The sequence below is a fragment of the Mangifera indica genome, chromosome 4 (assembly GCF_011075055.1).
Source record: "Mangifera indica cultivar Alphonso chromosome 4, CATAS_Mindica_2.1, whole genome shotgun sequence".
In the NCBI taxonomy this organism is placed as follows: Eukaryota; Viridiplantae; Streptophyta; class Magnoliopsida; order Sapindales; family Anacardiaceae; genus Mangifera; species Mangifera indica.
In genome coordinates this window covers 17,029,399-17,050,687 of record NC_058140.1, presented here as the reverse complement: position 1 = coordinate 17,050,687, position 21,289 = coordinate 17,029,399, and the positions used below count along the sequence as shown (strand labels likewise).

Below are 21,289 nucleotides of genomic sequence, written 5' to 3'. Positions count from 1 at the left end.
AAAGTTGAACGATTTATACACGGAGTGGTACCTCTGTCATGCAGCTGTGCAATGCGTTGAAAAGTTTGACGACGATTGCTTGTTTTGGCTAACATGCTAATATGAACAATATATATAAATGAAACATCACCATGTGACTGAGGTTGATGTTGATGTTGCAAAAATTTGACCTGTTTTGAATACGTAGGATACTTAACAGTTGAAGCTTGGTAAATACATTAACAAAAACAGAAGGGATGTCACAAATGTTCAAACTCATTGATTAGTAAGCAATTCGGTGGAATAATGTAACATTTGCGACTTTGCAGATGAGCCACGTACCAATCAATAAAACTTGTTAGTAAGTAAAAATAAAAAGTACCCCGCTTGTATAATTAACATTCGCTGCTAAAAGTCAATGGCGGTGCAGTTTGTTGTTTATATTGAAAGCTAATAAATGGAGACGGTGGTTAAGAAGTTATTATTTTCTGGGACTCATATGAGCTGCAATAAAACATTGGGGTTGCAGATCAAGATGCACATCCTCAGAGAAATGGTTCCATTTAGTTACGAGTCTGGTGATGATTCAATTCATAGTAAAGAGGAATAGTACTGGAGATGATTTGTTATGAATGGAGAATTGATAAAGAGAGCCATTATAATACGTATATGAACTAGCAAGCATAGATGGTAATAGGGAGAGCTAGGTATAAATGTGAGATTCCCTGTTTGTGAGGGGTTATATAAAGGAGGATAGGATGTAGGGTTTAGCCTTCTTTAAAAGGGAGATATAGAATTATAGATCAAGAGAGAGAAAAAAGAGAAGGGCTTTAATCTATAATTGTGAGGAGTTGATACATGGAAGAACATCTCAACACATTAGCTGTTACTTATCTTCTTCAACACACTCTCAGAAGTTTATGCATTCACGAAAACTCACAGTGGGTTTATGCAGTCTTTTGGAGGATCTTGCCTAGAAATTATCCACCACCCAAGTAAGCAAATATAAAAGCTATAGAATCTATAGCCTAGATTAATGCATTGCCTTAATATATTATATTCTTAATCAGTGTGCTCATTAAGTAGATTATGATAACTCTTTTTGTCTTTCAACATAGATGGGATGGTCAGGGAGCTTATGATAGGTCAAGAGGAAACAGAAGAAACTGGTATATGTGCTCTATTTCATTTCTTAATGGCATGAATGAGTAATTACTCCACTGTTATTGCATCTTGATAACATTATATATATATGGCAGGATACTGGTTTGGGAGGACGGTTTCTGCAACTTTGCAGCCTCAACAGCTGAGAATAATTCCGGGGATTGTCAACCCTCCCCAGCTTATGGGAATTGTGAATTTCAGCAGTATCAAGGGCTGCAACCAGAGCTCTTCTTCAAGATGTCTCATGAAATATATAACTATGGAGAAGGGTAGGTGAAAGCCTGAAAATATCTTTCTTTTTCTTTTTGTATTGGATTACCATACATAAGATTTTGAAAAGCGAGAAACTTGGTCTGTTTCCGGTTAATTTTATGAGCAGTTTGGTAGGAAAAGTTGCTGCGGATCACAGTCATAAGTGGATATACAAAGAACAAAATGACCAAGAGATCAACTTCTTGTCAGCATGGCATAACTCAGCGGACTCAGTAATCATAATCTTTCACTATAGTTAAAGATTTCATGTTGCACTTTCCTGCAGAGAAAAAAAAAAATCTCTCTCTCTAACTGATAGTGCTTCTTTACAGCGTCCTAGGACATGGGAAGCTCAGTTCCAGTCTGGTATAAAGGTGTACTATCTTTATAAACGTAATATATATAATCTGCCTTTTTCCTTTTTGATACCATCTTCAATAATTGTCATTACAGACCATAGCTTTGATTGCTGTTAGAGAGGGTGTAGTCCAATTAGGAGCTGTACACAAGGTTCTTTCTTCTTCTTTTTCTCTCTTTTGATCTCTATTGACAAACAGAACTTGTTTTTGTTTTTGTTTTCAGTGACACTAATTATGTTATATGCTGTGTCATTAAAGGTGATAGAAGACCTGAGCTATGTTGCTCTTCTGAGAAAGAAGTTTAGCTACATAGAGAGCATTCCTGGAGTGCTCTTGCCACATCCATCATCTTCAGTATATCCATTCAAGGCAGACGACTATGGCTATGGATTAACAGCAAATAATAATGTGTGGCACTATCAACCTACTACAACTCTAGCACCACCAAACGAATACTTTGAGCAATTCAATGAACCCATGAAGATAACTCCGTCAATGAGCAGCCTAGAAGCCCTCCTCTCAAAGTTGCCATCGGTGGTGCCACCATCGGCTTCTGGGCACTGTGAGTCACAGCAGCCAGTGGTACTTTCACGGTTTGGAACAACAACGCAAACGCAAAGGCCGGCAATGGAGTCGAGTGAAGTGCAGAAAGTGGCAAAAGAAGAGATGGAGGATGGTGAGGATCAGTACAGGGGTGAACATGAAGTAGGTGAAAGTAGCAGTTCAATGTCGGGTTATCATCATCAACATTACTTTGATTATTAAGGATGTTATCTGCAACTAAAAATCAAGTGATTTAGTGATCCTCTTACAGGGTTTTATGTCTCCATCAGTGTTGTTTGTAGTAGAGTTAGCCCTGCAACAACTTTAATTTAGTCAAGTGCAGAACTACACTAACTGGCTGGTTAGTGGATGTCAAATCATCATTATTCTATTGAACTCTACCAAATTCCTCAATGTCCCGAGATTCCACTTAATAAATTAGGTGATTAATAATAACTATATTATTTAATAAAATGAAAAAGGAATAATTAAGACACCAAACTAAAGACTTGACATTAACCCAGATGCAGTTGTATGTTTATTTTTATGAATCCAACATCAAGTGTTTGTTTTGTTTCCTGGGTTTACAGCTCATTGCAAAAGTCTAAACTGCTGTAGAGTAATTTACTGGCAAACTGTATTGTAATTTACTTTCAAATGTAACCCATAGCAAAATTTTCACTAAATTGAACAAAGGCTGCATATGAAGCAGCAAATCAATTGACCTGAGAATCTGAGTTGTGCGAATGAGTGGAATAAACCAAGAAACTTTCAATTGACTTCAAAAATTAAAATAAAATAACAACACAAGGAGGGCTTAATACTGGAAAGACTGATGGATGTAAATTTCGAGTGATAATTTTCCCCTTTGTTGAGTTGTTCTGGGGAAGTTTGGAATTTAACTTTAAGTTATCACTTTAATGGTAGACATTGAGCACCCTTATTATTGATAAGCCTCTGTTTTGTCCCTGAACAGCTTGAATAGGCTCTCCATGCTCACTACTGAAATGTCTTTCTGATCTTTCACATCTCTCTCACGAACACTCACCTGTAATTTATAACAAGTAATTTGGTGTTAAAGATTTTGATACCATGCCACAGGTATTCTATAGACTCTGTTAATTTATTAATTTTTTATAAGAAAATAATGTGTACAGCTCTAGACATGAAGTTCACCTAAACCCCAATTAGTTGGATGTTTACCACATAATAATTCTTCTACAAGAAATTAGCATCATTAATGAATCTACAATTAGTTTCATATAAATCTGGTCTACTGTCCAAGACATGTGACAGAACAAATGATTAAGAGATTAGTGAACCCACACTCTTGAAGAATCAAAACATTCATGTTTATGCCATATTATATATTAAAATCTATTTTTTCAGGCATGTCGGTGTATCAAGTATCTGCTTACTATAACTATAAAAACTGTACATGTATGAACGTATTTTAAACACAAAAGTAGTAGGATAATAGATACAACCTCTCCAGTTTTGGCTTCATCTTCACCAACAACCAATATATAGTTGTATTGTGCCAGCTGAGCTTCCCGTATCTGCAGAAAGACAATCAGTGAACAGACCACATTCTACAACTTTATTAAGGGTGCATGGTTGCTATGTATTATAATTGAAATAGTAAAAATGATTAAACGAAACAAAAACAAACCTAAGGATAGTCTTTCAATGTAGTATGAAATACAAATCATGTCTCAAATCATAAATAAGCACTGTTATGTCAAAGAGAAGCGAACAACATATTCGAAGAAAAAGACAAATGATCCACCGCTTGCCTACACTACCATCTATCAATGGAAGTATGTCTTATGGACTAATTCATCATGTTGACACAACATTTCAGGCTCAAAAGACCTAGACCAGAGGTTAGATCACAATAGCTAAGAAGTTTCAATTTTGGAAAAAAAACAACAATATTCATGGTACATATTGATGTAAATATTTTTACTCTTTAAAACAATATATGTTCGTTAACACCAAATGCTCCTGTATAAAGGAATGATTAAGTTCTGGTGAACATCACCAAACATAAAAGTTAAACTTTTTTCAGCAATTCCAAAGGAAGACCCTAACAATCCACCATGACTATCTGAAGCGCCAGAATGATGAATTTATGTAGGCAACATATATTCATATAAAACCAAGCATACAAGATTATATTTTAAGTGGGTAAAAAATATATGCAAGTCCTAAAATTCTAAGGCAGATAAAATAATAAAAGGAAAATTACTGCACAGATGAAGGTTGAAATGAACCTTTTTCTGGATCTTTCTATCTGTTGTATCTGCATCAACATAATAACCTGCTTGATGAATTTGATCCCGTACCTATAAAATTACATTACCTGATGAGAAATCTAGACTAACATAGATACTTACACTTCATATGTGCCACTTCAATTAGGGTGTAACAACATTAAAACGAGCACAGTAACTTGAAGTTTAACCATGCAATCAAAATAACTACTAAAAGAAAGCAGTAATGCGTATGCAAATCATTGTTAAAATATGTAAACATGACAGAAAAATGGATCATACATATTACAAATAGAGAAAGTCGATGATGAAGATAACAAAAATTCTTATATCATCTTACAAACAGACAGCAAGCCATAAGCCAGACAACAAAAATCTTCATGAATCAAGAGTGCATAAAACAAGATAAAAAAAATTACTCAACCAGATTCAAGCATTTGTGAGATCAAGTGAAAATAACCCATCAGCCAAACAATACAAACGTCACAAGTCTAACAAAACAACCGAATGCCATTCATATTCTGGTACAAAGTTATCAGAGACTGACAAGCTATGTAGACCTAGCATGGGATTCCAGAAGTTTTACAATGATTAACATCATAGGTTACAAACAATAAGCACTGGCTATACTACCTGCAATGCATATGGCTGGGATTTCTCTGAGACAGGGCAAACAATTGCTTGACGGGGGCTAAGCCAAAAGGGCCACTTCCCCTTGTAATGTTCCAACAGTATAGCAAACATACGCTCGACAGAACCTAATATGGCCCTGTGTATCATAACAGGTCTTTCTGTCTTTGCTTCATCTTCGGCTGAGTAACCCAAGTTAAATCGATCAGGTAGCTGGAAGTCAAGCTGTGACCCAGGCATTCATCTGTTAAGTGATAATTCTGAAACATTGCAAGAAGAATAGCAGAAAAGAAAAGCAAAATAACAATGACTATCACACCTGTAATGTTGCACACTGAAATTTCCTCTTCAATGCATCAGATACACTGATATCTATTTTTGGTCCATAGAATGCTCCATCTCCTTCATTTATCTGCACATCATGCAAAACAAACAAAGATAACAGAAAGCAAACACAATCAGATATCCAAGCAATCACATGAAATTTAAAATCCCCTTTTATCTGATTGGTTAAACGAAACTTTTTTACCAGAGATTAAATTAGCCCCTAATAAGTTCAAAATATTGATTTCATTAACTGATTGTAAAAACAATTGGAGTTGTAAGTGTCAAAACCTAAATGAGGAAAAAGAAAAGAAAGAACAACATATTCACTTGGCTGAAAATTTCAGAATATTAAATCTTATAAACAGGCATCAATAGTATTCATAGTTCATGATTTACTCTAAAAACTAAAGAGTTGGAGGCCCCAGTTCGGTACCAAAGGTATAACACATTAAGTACAGAGACGAAGTTGCTTAAAAAACTGACAGATATGGTATACACAGAGGGAAAAACTCATGGTAGAATAGGGTGTGTTAATTCATGGAAAACCCAGTAAGAAAAACATCCATACGTACATCTATTTAAGGTAAAGAAAATATTACCTGCCATGGCTTACCGAACTCATTCAACGCTTCCGCAAGAGCACCTTCTGCTTTCTCCCATGTTGCCAAGTCACCTAGATACTTTTCTGGCCTCTGAAATATAAGCATAATAAATGTCATCCATTTGAGCACACAAAAGTCAGTTCATATAGGTAAAAATTTGTGGCACAATTAATATAAAACTTAAATCAATACAATGAAGTAAATATCCCTGCTTTGTGTACATTAACAAACAAATAGATACAATGATGGCTTTACCAATAGGAACCAATAGGCATCACAGAAATGACACATATATTCCACATCAATACACCCACTTCCCACACAAGCACTTAAATGCAAAAATGGATGAGTGAGTAAAACAGAGATTTTTTTTTTCAATATTAGAAAAAGAAGGATCCGGAAAAAAAATCATTAATGCAAACAAGCAGTAAGAGAACATGTGGTTCCATAGCAAATAATCATTAAAATCTCACTGATAAACATTTAAGCTATCATCATTGTCAATACTGTAAAAAGCAGATAAAGAGAAAATATCATACGGTTGAGAGCTTCAGCTCATATGTGAACCCAAATATTGCATATGTGTAATTGATGAATTCCAGGACACCCTTTACTTCATCTTTTATCTGAAAAATGAACAAAACAATTACACCAGACAAGCCGGGGGAAAAAAAAAAAACAACTTCAATGGGATATCAATTGAACTCAACTCACCTGGGACTCCCTGCAGAAAATATGAGCATCATCCTGTAACAAAAAGCAGCATAAAATTAATGAAAAGAACGATATTCTTACATAGAAAGAAATAAATTTAAGGCCAATTAACTAAAAATGACACAGTCTGAGAGTTCACAAGATTATTGATCACACCCTGAATAGACAATCCTAGATAAATTATATCCTACTTTTCAACCTAAGAAATTAAATGGATGTTTGTGACAGATTAAAATAGCATAACATTTTAAAAGAAAAAAGTAGATGTTTAGCTTCAGCCTTAAAAATAACAGAAAGCCAAGTAATCCAAAAATTGGACAGAGAGCAGTCCAATAATGATCATAGAGTAAGACTTAGAGATAGCAAACCAAATCCAGAAAGAAACCTGCTGAAATCTCCTGACACGAGTTAATCCAGTCAGTGCACCACTTGCCTCGTTCCGATGCAACACCCCAAAATCAGCCAGTCGAAGTGGTAGTTCTGCAAATTCAGAGATTGATCCATCAATGTTATGAGTTGCTAAAAGATCAATGAATATAAACTAGAAATTGTTGACTGATAATGGTTTTGATTCTGGTACAAAGGAAGATGTTCATTAGCCCAACAAGAACAAGTTTGAGCAAAAGTTTCTCTTATGACATAGTTCGCCTGATTCAGTTTTCACAGGAGAAGTCAAACATGATGCATGTATAAGAAAAAAAAAAAAGTGATTCAGTTTTCTTAACCAAGTTGACTTATCTTAATATTAAGCTACACCTCCATCATACAAATCGTAGGCCCAATAGATATAGGCATATCCAGATGGGCAAGCAATGACATAAGGGATACTTGGATAGATCTATTTTATTTCATTAGACCAATCATTTTAGATGCAGAGTAAACTAAAAATAATTCAAGCGAAGAAAATGCATATCATTTCCAGAGGAAAATACTGATGTTAAAAGAACTTACCTCTATATGAACGAACCTTGTGATCAAACATCAAACAGTGCCCTGGACAATTCATTGGCTTCAATCCAAATTCTTGTTTCTCAATCTGTGCCAAAAATTGCATATCCGCAGATCAAAGAAGAGAATCTAACAGTATGCTAAATAAGACATTATTTTTCTCTGCCTAAACACTCATAAAAAAGTGTTAAATCCATAAATACACAAGCATATCTCCCTTTACATTACATAATCCACAAACCAATTTAGTGGTCCTTTCCACTTAACTTAAAATTTGAAAAGATCATACTTACAAGGACAGTATCTGTCCACAACATATATACATGAGTCTCATATCCACGACAAAATTACAAAATTATAAACATGGTTCCCCTCCCTGTCTCTCTCCCAAAAAAATAAAAAGCTAAGAAACTAAATAATTAAATCTATTATCTTTGCCCACAAATCTATTATCTCTGCTCACAACATTGACACAATGAATTTCATTGGACTGCAAAAAATAAAGCATTGATTGGATATCTCTTAACACATTAATACAAAGTTCTGAAATTAGTAATGTGTACACGTTAAGGTTGCTACCTTTCCAAAATGAGATAAATCTGAAATAAATTTTCTCACCACCACTTAATTAGTTGAGTAAAATTTTCCATATAGTGTTTGCAGCATCCATTTCCCTTCCTGCCCTTCTAGTCATGTCATTATCTACTAATACTTCCTAAAATATGTAACAGTGAAACTCATGTATAATAACAGCTAAACCTTAGAAATACCTCAACCCAGCGATGCATAATAAATCACAAATATAGTTCCACTTGATTCACTGTACTAGAGGATAAATTAAGATTGTGTCCAATCAAAACAAAAATATGATGCTATTCAAAAGCTTACATCAATTAGAAACATATTCTCCTTGTAATTAGCTGCATGACCAGATATTTCCCAGAGTTTCATGTTATACATATTTGGCGATATAACCTGCCAATTAAAGTAATTTAGACACTCATTTATAAAAGTAGAGTATAATATGATTTACAATAATTATGAAAAAGAAAAAGAAAGAACCTACCTCTTGATAACCTCTCTCCCAATACTGTTTTTTAATAAACTCCATCAATTTGTTGTAAACACGAGTACCATGTGGAAGAAAGAACCAGCTTCCTGGGCTGCTTTCACAAAAGGTGGATCAAGTTCATATTATAGAATGTCTTGAAAAGATGGTAAGTATTCTATGGTTCATTAATCTGACTCATACCTAAGAGGGTGATTAAAGAAAAGCTCTTGCTTTTTACCCACTTCTCTATGGTCATATTGCTCTGCTTCTTTCAACAGTTTAATATGCTCCTGGACATAAATCAACATTGTTGAGAAAAACAAGATGTCATTTTAAAACCAATGAGAATTGGATGATGCAAAGGGACTTTTCTCATCTTTGCAAACAACTAGTAGTCCACCCAATGTCGCAAGCTCGCATGTATGATATTTACCATTGTGGTTTTGAAAGAAAGTGTTAACTTACTTAGGAACTAAGGCATGTTTCATTTTCTACAAATTTCTCTTGCAGAAATTTATATCAAGCAAATAGCATCAACGCACATAAGTGGCACGTCCTTGCAAATGGCACAAAGAATTTCTGTTTGCTAATGACTGATCATTTCCAGAAACAAATATTTTGTTCTTTTAAATTTAAAAATTCCAGATACAACCTCTGTAAACACCAAAGTTTCATCATTATATTATAATTCCTCAATGTGTTATATATTTGTATATCATTGCATTTGGATTGACAAAGAATCACTGAAAACAGCATTTTGTTAGATTTTTTTAATTATAATTCATTTTAGTGGGCATGCTGAGACCAATAAATATATCAGCCAGTTTGAAAGAAAAATCCACAGAGATTCAGCAGTTTAACAAAAGGAGCTGATGCATCAAAACAAGCACAAACAAAGAAGAAACCTAACTACAATGGCTGAAATTAAAATATTACCGACAAACTTTTTTTTATCAGAAAAAGATATCCCATATTGATGCATCAAAACAAGCACAAACAAAGAAGAAACCTAACTACAATGGTTGAAATTAAAATATTACCGACAAACTTTTTTTATCAGGAAAAGATATCCCATATACTCTCTGTAAACTCTCACGATCTTTGTTTCCCCTCCAATAAGCAGATGAAGCCTGAAATATGAATTTATTAGCATGACAAATATTTGAAAAACACAAGGTTTAACATGTTATACAAGGTATCACCTTCAAACATGCAAATGCCTTCACAAATGATGTATTTGGAATATGGGGCCCACGACACAAGTCAACCAATGGACCACATCTATACACTGTAATTGTTTTGTCAGCAGGTAGGTCACTGATGATCTCAACCTAATTATGAAAAGAAAAGGAATCAGATGTGAATTTTAAATGAAATAAAATCTTAACTAAATAGTAAATATGGTTAAAATATATTCAATGTAGATGATAAAGCCAAACAGCTTCACTCACCTTGAAACTATTATCAGAAAACATCTCAAGAGCCTGTTCTCTAGTTACTTCAATGCGTTCAAAAGGCTGCTTTTCCTGAAACATGGAATTATCAAATTATTACCCTACAAGTAACATCATTCTCAAGTAGAAGCATACCAGGAAACTGAACCACTGAACTCAAACCTTAGCATTTTAAGAATATGAAAGAAAAAGTTTATTGGCCTACGATTATTAGGCAAAAACAACATTTGTGACTCTCACCAACCCTACTATGTCCTAGCTTCTGCAATCTGCATACGTGAGAGAAACAGAGATCCTAGTGGAAACTGAGATCAGTGAAAGGCCCAGTCTCGAACTTATGTTTGCTACATATATTTGGGGGGGCTTTTAGGTTACTAAAATAAGATGTGAATGAAAGTACACTACCCAATCTCATATCTTCTATAAAATTGCAAACATATTTGACAAGGTAGATGCCAAAATGATATAAATAAATTCAGCTTTGTTTACAGATTTACACAAAGTTCAACTTCATCATTTTCTACGATGAAGAAATTAAACTACATGATGCAATTCCAAATTTTCCACAGCGAGCTGACAAATAAGATTTAGCAAGCTGCGCAGTTTAGGTAAGCCCCAATTCATCAAAATCAATTTCTACCACAATTACACTAAAATGAGAAGAACAAAGAGTGGATGCACAACAAGGAAATAACAACATTTTCTCCATTAATACACAAGTATAAATAAAAAAGAATATAGAGAGACTACTAAGAACAAGGAAACAGAAATACCGCAACAGCTTTTGCTGCCCCTCCATCAATTGACTTGAAGTGGTCCTGATTCAAGCCCAAATCACCATAGAATGCATCATAGTAGAAACCCTGCAAAGGTATTCCACATCATGTAAAAACAGAACCTTATTTGAATGTCAAAAGTAGTAACAAAATATTTGTGCCAAAATAAAAAAGCAAAAAGTTGTATTTTAATCAAATTCATATGTAACATTCCAGCTTGGACCATACATGTTGCTATTAATGGATATATCCTATACATGGCCAATAAACTGCAATAATAACTCAGTAATATTGTTTACAAAAAAAAAAACGAATAAGAAAAGTAAGCATCAACAACATCAAATTTAGAGAAGACTTGTATGAATGTAATGTTGACCAATGAATCTTTAATATCATGGGCTGATATTGTAAAGAACACATAGAACTTCAAGATAAAGAATACTGCTCTTGAATGTAAAATTTAACTCAAATGAGGCAGTCCAACAGGTAATGTGATAAGTGAAAAATACTAGTAATGATGCGTAAAACTTGAATCCAATAGGAACCAAGCTGAATGTAACACATATAAGAGAAGATCAATTATGGCTTATTATAAAGACTGATTGAGGACAGAAAACAATTTGTCTCCAGCACTGGTTTTTGATATCATAACATAATCAAATCAATCTCAAGCTATAAGTATCAATATCTTCCAAAAGAATAAATGAAGTTCACAAACTTTGACTCCTAGTTAACCAAAACAAGAAAATGCTACCTGCTTGCAATCCAGAAAATATTTCAGCTGCCACCAAATCATAAATAAGTTTCCACATCTGTCCATATAGGTCCTAAAATATTTTCAAAACATGCTAATAGATGCCTTCTTATTCTCAACCAGCTTCTTTCTAAACAGGAGCCATCCAGTAGGACCAAACATTAAAGAATCTACTAATTCTGAGATGAGACCAGTTCTCAGGATAGTTTGGTAGCAACTATCCAACAATTTGTTTACATATAAGAACATTTAAATTATGACTTTCTACAACCTGAAACTGCCCTAAAAGTTCATCAGCATACATCCAGTTAAAACCTCTCTCAATCAACCTAACATGAATCTCTACCCAACTTGAGCAAATGTTCAAAACCGTTGTAAGTACTCTAATTACTATATAACCAATCTTCGCTCCTCCGCAATGCAACTCACCAAAATCAGCTCAAATTTTCTTATGCTTCAGAAGAAAAGGGTTCCCCCTACCTCACTCGGATAAACCATTAAACTAAACCTGGAGCTAAACAATCTAATCCGAAATTTCTTAATTTTTCTAGTCATTCTAAATCTAGTTTTGTACAAAATAAAGGAATTCATAATACCCGAAAACACAATAATATAACGAACTCAAAAAAAGAAAAGTGTCCAACAATTTACCTCTCCCCGTGTGGTACAGGGCCCAATACATAATTTGCAACCATACTCCATTTCCACTGCCTGAAGCACAACAAACAACAATGTAATCAAGTATATAGCCATCAAAGGCCATAAGATTTACCATAGAGATTCAAAAAACCTGTCCGAGAATGTGGGCGCTAGAGTGCCAAAAAGTATCACGGCCTTCATCACTTTCAAATGTGAATAGTTTGAGTTGGCAACTGCCTTCCAACGGTCTATTCATGTCCCACAAAACTCCATCCACCATAGAAATGAGAGCATTTGCAGCCAAACTCTTTGATATCTCTTTAGCAATATCCATGGGCGAAGTTAGCCATCTTTTTCCTTCCTTCACAGACCCATCCGGCAACACAATCCTTTCAAAAACAATCACCGATATTACTAATCAGAAAAAAAAAATAGATTTAAAAAGAAAAAGAAGAGATACAGGAAGAAGAACGAACTGGATGGGGTCATGAGGTAGCGACTGAATGTGGGCCTGTTGTTGTGACTGAATGGATTCGAAGAGACTAATTCTTTTCGGTATGACGTTCTTCAAATAGTCTTCGTCCTTCGGGTGATTTGGGGCGGCCATGGCGAAAGAAGAGAAGGAACGGAGATAAGACGAGGGTTTTAGGAAATTGGGCTGAGACTGAAGCTGAAGCTGCAGCAAAGTAGAAGAAAATGAGAAACGGCGGCAGAAGCTTTTAACACATCGCATATGTATTACGATTAGGAGGAATAAAATTTGACCCTTTAAGCCCTTCTATTCTGCGTCTGCGGTCTTAAGTCTCAACTTAGTTTCTGTTGCGCGGCGTGGACATCAAGCAATGGGCTACTGGTGGAATCGTTCTCGTTGATACTGGAGTGGCTCGAATGGTCTCGCACAGAAATAGGGCTTTCGAAATAAAAAAGCCCAATAGTTTAACAAGATACCTGAGATGGACTGATTAAATTTAGGGAAGTCATTCATGATTTTATGAGTAAATCACAATTTCCAACCCAAGGTTTTGTCTAAAAACTTGTTCACCCAGGTTTTCAACATTTTTCATTCCTAGAAACTAAGTATATAAAAGAGCATAATATATGAATAGTCAAGATCATCAGTGGTTGTGGATCCAGGGTTTATTCTGTTCAGTGTGATTAGTTCTGACTCAATGTGATAATTCAGTTCGAATAAGATCTTTTATAAAAAAAAATATTCTAGATCAATGAGTTGGCGAGTCACATGCATAGTATGGGGCTTTAGGGTGCAAACGGAGAGTTGTGGGATGGTGGAACTCAGGGCCCCCCCATACCATCATGTAACCCTTCATACGTACAAATCAACAGGTGAGTGATGAACATCATGCTCTCTAAACTAAACCATCTTTTCATCACTACTTTTCTTGATGCATGTGCACATGCATGTTAAGTTTTCCAGTTCATCGTCCCCAGGAAATTGTGTGAGTTTGCAAATGCAACAACACATGAACAATAATAACGCACTGACAATAACACTTCTCCTTCAGTTGCATTCGGAAAAACAAATACATTTTCTTGAGAGGCAAACGCATATGCATGCAGTTGGGTAATTTCACTTGAATTATATCCGACATTTTCGGTGAGAATGAAAGCTGTACTGCTTGTAGAATGGATGGATGGACAAGGCACATGAGAGTGTGGAGTCATCTTCACCCCACTTTCTCTGCACTAATTAACTCACCCCGCACACACATATATGCCATCATCATCGTGTATATATATAATAAATTAATATATATCGTATAATTATACGTAGAAATCTTCTGCATTACATGTGTACGTATGTAGAAAGTCGTCATCATCCTTCACATGCCATCACCTTTTAAACTGTCCTCGTGATCCTTAACCCTTGGAAGTTTCTGATCAATAGGGGACCGCTGACTTTCTATATATACCTGCAGCACCTCTATTATATGTTTATATATGCATATATATATATATATATACACACACACACACGAACACCGTCTGTATGCAAAACTACATAATCTGGTTAACTGGTTTGACTACAAAAATTGCAACCATCATATATAATATTAATACATAAAATGTAAAGAGATTTCAAGCAAATATACCTTGTCGGGACCATGGATGTAGAGTTGAGAGTCAAAAGGTCCACTTTACAAAGCCATAAACATTAACTTCCAATCAAATCGGTTACCTTTCATGTGAAGCCATTTTATTTGCCAGCCAATCAATCACAGTACTCATTTGATTTGTTTTTTGGTTGACAACCAAGATGGCCATACACGATTATTTCCTACATCCAACGGTTAATATCTTTCCCAACTTGTTAAGTGGGCCACTCTCTCTACATCACCCACAAACTGGCAGTTCAGCTCTTTCCTGGAACCTGGTTGGACAACATTACCGTCACCATCGCACATTAGAAACGCCACCGTTCTAGTCCAACTTGCTGTTGCAATATTACTCTTCTTAAATCACATTCATTTCCACTTTCCTCGCTACAGCTTTTTCGCTCGCTTCTATGCTTTTCTTAATTTCCTATCTTTTTGTTTTCGAGGCTGTGTAGCTAATATCAACATTAATATCAATGAAGTGCACTCCGTGTAAGGATTTTTCTAAAGTAGAATGGAGGAGTAGACGAAGGCGTTCCGCCGTGGGTCGTGGTGTTGGTTCGGTACAGTCGAAGGTGAGGAAACTGCAGAAGTTAATTCCGGGAGGACAAGGGTTGCAGCAGGATCTCCTTTTATTAAGGACAGCGCATTACATTTTGCATTTGAGGTTGAAAGTTAATGTTTTGCAAGCTCTTTCCAAGATTTACCAGCCATGATTTCCAGTTCATGTATTCAGATTTACTATCTTATTATCATTTTATTATATGTGTAACTTAATCCTTAATATATATGCTACGAGTATTTATTGGTTAATTTGGGAATCCTATATGTGGATTTGTTATTATATTGATATGTAAAATGGCTTATACTGCAATGCATGGACTCCAACAGAACAACCTTCGAACATGATAAAGAGGAAGCTGTAGATGAGACAGGAGGTGGGTGTTAATTGTAGACATGAGATTTTACTCCACTGAAAACCTCCTCATCTTCATGGGTTTTTCACACTTTTTAATAACGCTCCTCTATTCTGGGAGGAACTTTTCTCAGGTCAGACCCCATAGTCTCAAGTTGGAATATATTAGTATCCTGCGATCTTACTCATCTCTCTCCATTTCTTGTCATGATGATTAGTTCCCCTCAAATTCATAGGATCTAGAGCGTGATTTCTACATTAAATAAAAGTCATTTTAATTTGTTTTCTTATTGTCAATATTTCTTTATTAATTCTTTTGACACTTCATCAAATTTATGAGGTCCAAAGACTTGTTCTCGCCTTAGGGTTAACCCATTTCTAAATATATTTTCGTATGATTTTAAAATTTTTAATATTTATTCATATATTATTAAATTTAAACAAAACTATTAGGTATAGAGGATAAAATCATCAGTTTATTATTAAATTCTAAAATTTTTTATTATTTTTTCCTTTTTAGTTTAAAAAACTAATATTTTTCCCCTAAATTAAATTTTAAAATTTTTACTTTTTCCTATAAGATTTTTTCTTCTTTTTCCGACAATCGAAACCCATTTCCGTTGTTAACCAACCTTCCCACCATCTTCTCCTCATATTGTCAGTTTTTCCACTATTGCAATTTCACCAAACGAAGATAAATTGTCTTCGTTCAACAAAAAGACAAAAATAATTCGTCTTCATCTAACTGACGGATCAGCATTAGACGAATCTTCTAATTACAACCAAACAGATAGTTGCCTAAGTTTCCCTTAATTAGTTGTTGCATGGCCCTAACACAATATATTATTTTCACATTTTGATTCATTATGCATTTTACTTCTGACTAGTTTACAGCTTATCACCATCACCTGGGATTATATATCTTAAGCTCTCTGAGTCGTTAAAATCCTACTGTCCCGACCTTACTATCACCATCACCAGGTCACTGATTCTAGTACGTGGTTGAATATAATGTGGCATTGCAAATGCAACTGAGTTTTGTACATGTTTCACCAGCAAAAATGTCGCTTGGCTAATTAGTTATACGTAAAGTGCATATAACAACGATTGAATTTAACCACATAGAACCAATCTAAACCCGGCAGCCAGATAAAAATAGTCCAATCAAACATTAAATCAGACCACCTGTACACAGTACAAGCAACCTCTATTATTAGCCACAAAACTGAAGGGATTGAAAGAGGTGCAGTTAAAGCCACTATCCCAATGCCGGGTTTTTAGAGAAAATGCTAAATTCATTCAGATGCGACGAGATTCAGTATAACGCTAATGTCTTAACAAAGAACGTGATCCATGGCCTACGTTCCTCATCACAAGCCTTCATCGCCAGCAATTTGTAATGTAGGTATCTTACATATGTACTAACAAGATTCCAGGCGTGCCACAAGCTGACATGCTATTTTGGCACGTCATTGAGATGGACTTTATATACACCTTTCCCCCCTGATGCCAGAAAGTTTAATAAGCATCTGACGGCAATTATCGAACACCACACACCATGGACCCGGCACGGCCTGTCATCCATTCTTGTTGGATATAATGTTTGCTTATGATGTTAATACAAGTCAAATCTTACGTTGAAATGAGAATAAAAGGCATAAATAATTGATAATTTGACTAGAAACGAGGGTTTTATGTTAATAGAACAAACATATTTAAATTCAGAATGAGTGCTTCTTAGATGAAACGTTCGTTCCATATATTGGACCAAGGATTGAAGCTTGGAATAGGCATTCCAATTTTGAAACAGGTCGTTCCAAAGTGAAACAACTTGAGACCTTCTCTAGAACGAGTTTGCTCTTATGTTTTTCATATGGAACGGGCGTTCCATGAACTTTGTAGTCATATAAAACGGGCATTCTATCCATGAAATGGGCATTTTATGAATTCTACAAGCACACGAAATAATCAATAAACATCATCAAGTTAATGTAAATTTAATATCTATCACAAATTTTTTCCGAAAACGTCTCTACTGGACCTGGCCATTCTTTTTAGTTTTTACTCCACCACACGAATGGGCTTTTACGATATCATCAATGAAAAATGGACCAGCCGAAAACATGAAACACGTGTAAAATGTGAACATTACGTGAAAGGAGGGGAAAATGAACCATTTTTATATTTAATAGATTTCATTAATTTCTCCATAATTCTAGTAATATAATTTCATTAAAAAGGAAATATTTAAAATAGATTAAAAATTTGTTTCAATGATTTATATGTGAAAATTAAACCAAAAAAGTATAAAAACGAGCAAAAGTGTGTTTAAAAATTATTATGCCATATCTATTAATTTTCATTAAGATTAAAATTAATCCGATGAGGGTTAAAAATATTAATCTTTTAAATTTTTATAATATATCATATTATAAAGTAAAATATATTTTTTTAAATTAAAATAATTTATTATTTTTTTAAAGAGAAAATGACTATTTTTCACCTAACTTTTAGCCCAATCTCAAACCCATCCCCAGGGAGATGAAAGCTCAAGCTCCCACCCATGATCGAACTTCTGCTAATTTAATCTGTTAAAAAGAGGGGTAAAATAGTCATTTTACTGTTTATATTAAAAATTATAAAGTTTATTACTTTCGCTCCCCCAAGGTTTTAAAAACTAATATTTCACTTTTCCTAAAGTTTTTAAATTTTGAATAGTAACATTTTCATCCTCAAACCAAGGGTTTTCATATTTTTTAAAACTCAGTCACCCCCCATAACTTTCAAAAACAGTAGTTTCACTCTTATTCTTTAACTTCATCTTCCGGCGTTGTCTCCGACCGCTTTCTTTTCCTAGTGCAATAGCGGTGGTGCGACAAAGAGATCTTTATCTCCTTGTCGCACGGTGCAATGGAAAGATGACGATCTCTTTGTCGCACAACCCAGATGATGAAGGACAATGTTTCATCGTCCTTCATCGTTTGTCGCATCATCCTTTATCTATTCTTCTAAATTTGGACGATGAAGGTTCGTCCTTTGTAACCGGAGAAAGGAGATCAGTGAAAAGAGTCGATCATCATGGTGGTCGGAGAAGAAACAAACTCTAAATGTGAAATCTAAACTTTTCAAACTTGAAAGATGGGTTGAAGTGTTAGTTTTAAAACCTGGAGGGGGAATGATAAAATTTTGAAGTTTTAAAGTTTATAGATAAAATGATGATTTTACTCTTGTCTCTAACTAAAAATTTGAATAATTGTTTCGTCATAATTGAGAGTTTGAACTTTTATTTCCTCTAAGTATGACTTTAAAATTAAGTTAAAATCTGGGTGGGCATAATCCTTTGCCCTTTTTTTTAATATTACGGGGCATTCGTTTGAGGGAGAAAATCGTTGTAAGTTAGTTGTACGGTCCTTTTCTGTCTTAAACACTTACACCTGTAGCCTACTCAACAACTCACGGGCCAAATCTATGACTCAATATCCAATTTTCAATTTTAATTTAAATCGTCTCATCAATTATCAATCAATCATCCAAGTTACGAATTTGCCCACCCATCGGCAGTTCTTTTTTGGCCCCTCAGCTCAGAACTTTGGTATCTGCCTTCCTTGTTCTCGTAACTCTATGCACAAGACAATACAGCCTTCTTTTTCTCAACATATGAACACTTTAAACGATTTGCTACTCTTACTGCTCTTTTTCTTAGGGTTTACCCAGACCACCAGACTCTTCAAAACGTACAATGGCCTCCATTAATGGCATATTTTTCAAGCACTGAGGTACGTAAACTGCAGTCTTTCGCATCTCTGGAAGGTCTTCAGGGCTTCCCTGCTCTGCTATTTTCTCTTCCACACCAATGGCTTGGGGTTTCATGTCAAGGGAAGTTGTGAGTCTTGTTCTTAACCAATCATCTCAATGGTGAATCTTGATAGTCAAGATTGTAATTTTCTCCTACACATTGTTGACTTGTAAGTACAATAATAATGTCCCTATTGCTATCGTCTGTCTATTCCCCATATTAAATGCGTTGGTTTCTATCTCAAAAGGAGGAGGAAAGAAAAAAGGGGTTTGTTTAGATTACGCAGGATGATGATGCTGTTTTTGATCGGACAAAGTTAAGAGGAATAGATGGCATTTTTTTATTTTGCTTAGTTGCTAAGGTGTCTTGGACTCGATGCCAAATAAAGCTGAAAAATAGTCCAATGACACAACATTCTCACTCCATGCTTTCCTCTGTACCATCTTCATCTTCTTCACCGCCTTATAATAGTGACTACCAAAAACAATCAACCCCATCAACATCATCTGGTAATAAAATAAGTCCTGCTATCCTTTTTATCATAGTTATTCTAGCTGCTATATTCTTCATATCAGGTGTTCTTCAATTGCTTATTAGATTTTTTATAAAAAATAGATCTTCTTCCTCAGTATCTGAATCCAACAGATACCCAGATTTGTCTGGGTCTGAGGCTTTTCAGAGGCAGCTACAACAGCTTTTTCATCTTCATGATTCAGGTCTAGATCAAGCGTTTATAGATGCTCTCCCCGTGTTCCTTTATAAAGAAATAATGGGTCTAAAAGAGCCGTTTGATTGTCCTGTTTGTCTCTGTGAATTCTCGGAAGAAGACAAGTTGAGATTGCTTCCCATGTGTAGTCATGCTTTTCACATTGATTGTATAGATACATGGTTACTATCCAACTCAACTTGCCCTCTTTGTAGATGGAACCTATACACACCTGGTCTTGACATTGAAAGCCCAGTTTTTGACTTTGAATATCCAAGGGAAGAAGATGGGTGCTCCGGGAACGTAGGAAGTGGAGTTTCTAATGGCTCAAAACCAGAAGAAAATGAAATTATTGGTGAGAAAAGGGTGTTTTCTGTTAGGCTTGGAAAGTTTAGAAGCTCAAATGTTGGAGGTCGAGGTGGAGGAGTAGAGAAAAGAGATGGAGAGGGTGAGAGTAGTTGTAGTAGTAATAATTTGGATGGAAGAAGATGTCTCTCAATGGGGTCATACCAATATGTGGTTGGTGATTCAGAATTGCAAGTGGTGTTATACCCCACTAGAGTTGGTGGTAGTCCTAGTTTAAGGCTGTTGAAAGGAAGAACTGGACAAGTTGAGAATTCCTCATGTGATGTTGATGTTGAGGGGAAGAAGATTAACATTAGAAGTAAAGGCGAGAGCTTTTCCGTTTCTAAGACATGGCAATGGTCTAAGAAGGGCAAATACCCAAGTTCGTCTGAAACCCATATGGGTTCTCATCCTGTAACTAGAGGTTTACCGTAGACCAACTTAACCTAGGGTTCATGAAGGTATTCACTTTGTACTTTAATCAAACAATGAATGGACCTAGCTTTTGCTTTCTCTTTCTGTGGAATTCAATTCTCTCTTTAGTACAAATACTCTAAATTATGTCCTTTTTATGTTCTATACTTTTGATGGTTAATGGCAATGAACATTACCTTTTCAGTGAAATTGCATACATTTGTTTGTCTGAGAAAATGCTCTTCTTTTTGCTAAACTTTAGCATATATTATATGCATAAGGGTGGTGTTCATGCTGCTATAAATGCCTTGAAACAAAAGCAGTAGCTTATGTGATGAGTTAGCAACTTTTTGGGAGATTGCATATTGTAAGACTAAGAAGTATGGGTCCATCATATCATGTTTTTTCCATGTATCATATCATATTAAAAGAAAATGAAGCAGCTCTTTTACATGGGGTAGGCATTGACTTTATACTGAGTCCTGACCCACCTCATCAGAGCCAAGAAGAAAGAAGAAAAATTAATTTGT

The 21,289-nt window shown here is 35.1% G+C and overlaps 4 protein-coding genes across 5 annotated transcripts; 3 read left to right on the top strand and 1 right to left on the bottom strand.

Annotated features, from left to right (window-relative positions):
• The first annotated feature begins 489 nt into the window (after positions 1-489).
• LOC123213044 (protein RICE SALT SENSITIVE 3-like) lies at positions 490-2,711 on the top strand. 2 transcript variants are annotated; one of them, XM_044632373.1, is made up of 7 exons: positions 490-974; positions 1,098-1,148; positions 1,239-1,412; positions 1,531-1,628; positions 1,728-1,769; positions 1,849-1,905; positions 2,013-2,711. In XM_044632373.1, exons 1-7 carry the CDS (start codon positions 929-931, stop codon positions 2,517-2,519), a joined length of 975 nt encoding a protein of 324 aa, XP_044488308.1. In that variant the 5' UTR covers positions 490-928; the 3' UTR covers positions 2,520-2,711. The 2 variants fall into 2 exon arrangements, with proteins under 2 accessions (XP_044488308.1, XP_044488307.1); XM_044632372.1 differs by having other exon boundaries at positions 493-974; positions 1,523-1,628.
• Positions 2,712-2,983: 272 nt separating this feature from the next.
• LOC123213043 (threonine--tRNA ligase, mitochondrial 1-like) lies at positions 2,984-13,246 on the bottom strand. The gene is made up of 20 exons (XM_044632371.1): positions 12,945-13,246; positions 12,620-12,857; positions 12,481-12,540; positions 11,073-11,162; positions 10,297-10,371; positions 10,048-10,176; positions 9,886-9,975; positions 9,047-9,135; positions 8,861-8,957; positions 8,683-8,769; positions 7,798-7,882; positions 7,232-7,326; positions 6,847-6,879; positions 6,672-6,758; positions 6,130-6,222; positions 5,523-5,615; positions 5,207-5,428; positions 4,574-4,645; positions 3,785-3,856; positions 2,984-3,345 (listed from the first exon to the last, which is right to left on the bottom strand). The coding sequence occupies exons 1-20, from the start codon at positions 13,199-13,201 to the stop codon at positions 3,241-3,243; spliced, it is 2,169 nt and encodes a 722-aa protein (XP_044488306.1). The 5' UTR covers positions 13,202-13,246; the 3' UTR covers positions 2,984-3,240.
• A 1,612-nt stretch (positions 13,247-14,858) lies between these two features.
• LOC123213041 (transcription factor IBH1-like) lies at positions 14,859-15,395 on the top strand. Its single transcript, XM_044632370.1, has one exon. It carries the CDS (start codon positions 15,059-15,061, stop codon positions 15,296-15,298), a length of 240 nt encoding a protein of 79 aa, XP_044488305.1. The 5' UTR covers positions 14,859-15,058; the 3' UTR covers positions 15,299-15,395.
• A 3,631-nt stretch (positions 15,396-19,026) lies between these two features.
• Positions 19,027-20,858, top strand: LOC123213040 (RING-H2 finger protein ATL47-like). Its single transcript, XM_044632369.1, has one exon. It carries the CDS (start codon positions 19,698-19,700, stop codon positions 20,778-20,780), a length of 1,083 nt encoding a protein of 360 aa, XP_044488304.1. The 5' UTR covers positions 19,027-19,697; the 3' UTR covers positions 20,781-20,858.
• Positions 20,859-21,289: the final 431 nt, after the last annotated feature.